Here is a 1,775-nt window from a genome sequence, read left to right as displayed (position 1 = left end):
GTGGACAGCGGCTGCTGGATGCTGTACGAGCGCCCCCACTACCAGGGCCACCAGTACTTGGTGCGGCGCGGCGACTACCCCGACTCCCAGCACTGGATGGGCCTCGGAGACGCGGTGGGCTCCTGCCGGGCAATTCCTTACGTGAGTCTTGCTTCAACCGGACTGATGTGAAAGCATCGTTGATCCGTGGCCGTAAATTCCTGTTACAAGTCAGTCTGTTTCAATTCAAGGCTAGTGTCCACAGTAAGGATAGCAATTCCTGACTCTCAAGCATTGAAAAAATGTGAGCAGGATTATGAATAACTATAATCTCTATTTTTTTCTTACTTAAGGATGACAAGATGGTTTTTAGGGCACCAGAAATTACAACATAGCCTCTACAATTAAATTTGGTAGCATCTAGCTGATCTCTAATTTCTAAATAAAAATCACCTTGTTCAGTAAAGAAAAAATCTATCTAGATCATTATTTTTTAATGATAGAAACACTAACAGACTGCAGGAGAACAATACAGGTATGATGCATTCTCACTGTATCGGCAGTTGTTTTCAGTACCTGCTCTACAACACACGGATCTAGAAGCTGGAACGATGTGTTTTAGCTTGTTGTTATCGACAGTTTCTAACAACGAGCAGAGACGGATCATGTGTCAGGGTGTCACGGACGTTGTCCTAGCCAAAGTGCTGCCTAATGTGTTTTAAGAATGTGGAGTTTGTGTTTCTGCTTTCTGATGACACCAAATTATGCGGTGTGGCAAGCAGATTCGAGAAGTGAAGCCAGAATTAGGCTAGAGAAATTTGCAAATGCAAAAAGAGATACAAATAAAACAGGAATTTCTTTGAGGCAAGAAACTCAAATGGTACAAGTGACGGCAAAATGTCAGATGTGCGGACTCAGAGTAAATATAGATTGTTGTAAATTATGAATACAAAAGTGACCTAAAAACAAGCTTGATAGGACTCCGTCATACGCAGTCACAATGGAAAAGGGGTTACCATCGTCTCTCAGACGCACTAAACACAGTTGCGACAGATGGTTTCCTACAAAGGAACCCTTTTATTCCCTTTATCTCAATGTTTGTTTCTTCCACAAGATAGTCCACTAGTCAGGTCAGTTTTATGTTAAGCCTCTTCCTAATTTGTTAGACCAACAATGTAAGGAGATGATGCATGTATGACAGGATGGTTTGAAAGCCATGCTTCACAAAGATGCAGCTGGTTGAGTCACTGTTATTGACATCAAGGATGCACACTATTTATTTTTCTTGTTTATTGTTACAACAGACCAGCTCTCACAGGATAAGGCTGTACGAGAGAGATGACTACAGAGGTCTCGTGTCTGAGCTCACGGAGGACTGCCCCTGCATCCATGATCGCTTCCGGCTCAGTGAGCTCCGCTCCCTCCAAGTGCTGGAGGGCTGCTGGGTCCTCTATGAGATGCCCAGCTACCGGGGGCGGCAGTACCTACTGAGGCCAGGGGACTACAGGTGGTACCACGACTGGGGGGCCGTGGACGCCAGAGTCGGCTCTCTGAGACGGGTCATTGATTTGTGCTAGGCTGTGTTTTTCTTGTTATGATCACTTAGAAAGGCAATAAATACACAAATTGTGGCGCTAAGTGACTCTTGTTTAGCTTTAAAAACTAACTGAATTCTAATAAATGGTGACCTCTGGCAACTGACCTGACCCTGAAGTTCAGATATTTTGAATGTCTACTTACTTCCCCTTGGTCAGGCAGCAGTATGTCTGAAGTCCCCACTCATGTCATGGGAAGGA

General features: G+C 44.5%; 1 protein-coding gene across 1 annotated transcript; it reads left to right on the top strand.

Annotated features, from left to right (window-relative positions):
• Positions 1 to 3: 3 nt before the first annotated feature.
• On the top strand, positions 4 to 1,556 carry LOC124232592 (gamma-crystallin A-like; the record flags this gene model as incomplete). The annotated part of the gene is made up of 2 exons (XM_046649539.1): positions 4 to 141; positions 1,284 to 1,556. Coding segments are annotated over 2 exons (411 nt in total), but the record flags the coding sequence as incomplete, so codon positions are not given.
• Positions 1,557 to 1,775: the final 219 nt, after the last annotated feature.

Source organism: Equus quagga, unplaced genomic scaffold (genome assembly GCF_021613505.1).
Source record: "Equus quagga isolate Etosha38 unplaced genomic scaffold, UCLA_HA_Equagga_1.0 HiC_scaffold_8248_RagTag, whole genome shotgun sequence".
In the NCBI taxonomy this organism is placed as follows: Eukaryota; Metazoa; Chordata; class Mammalia; order Perissodactyla; family Equidae; genus Equus; species Equus quagga.
This window is presented reverse-complemented; position numbering and strand designations above follow the sequence as displayed.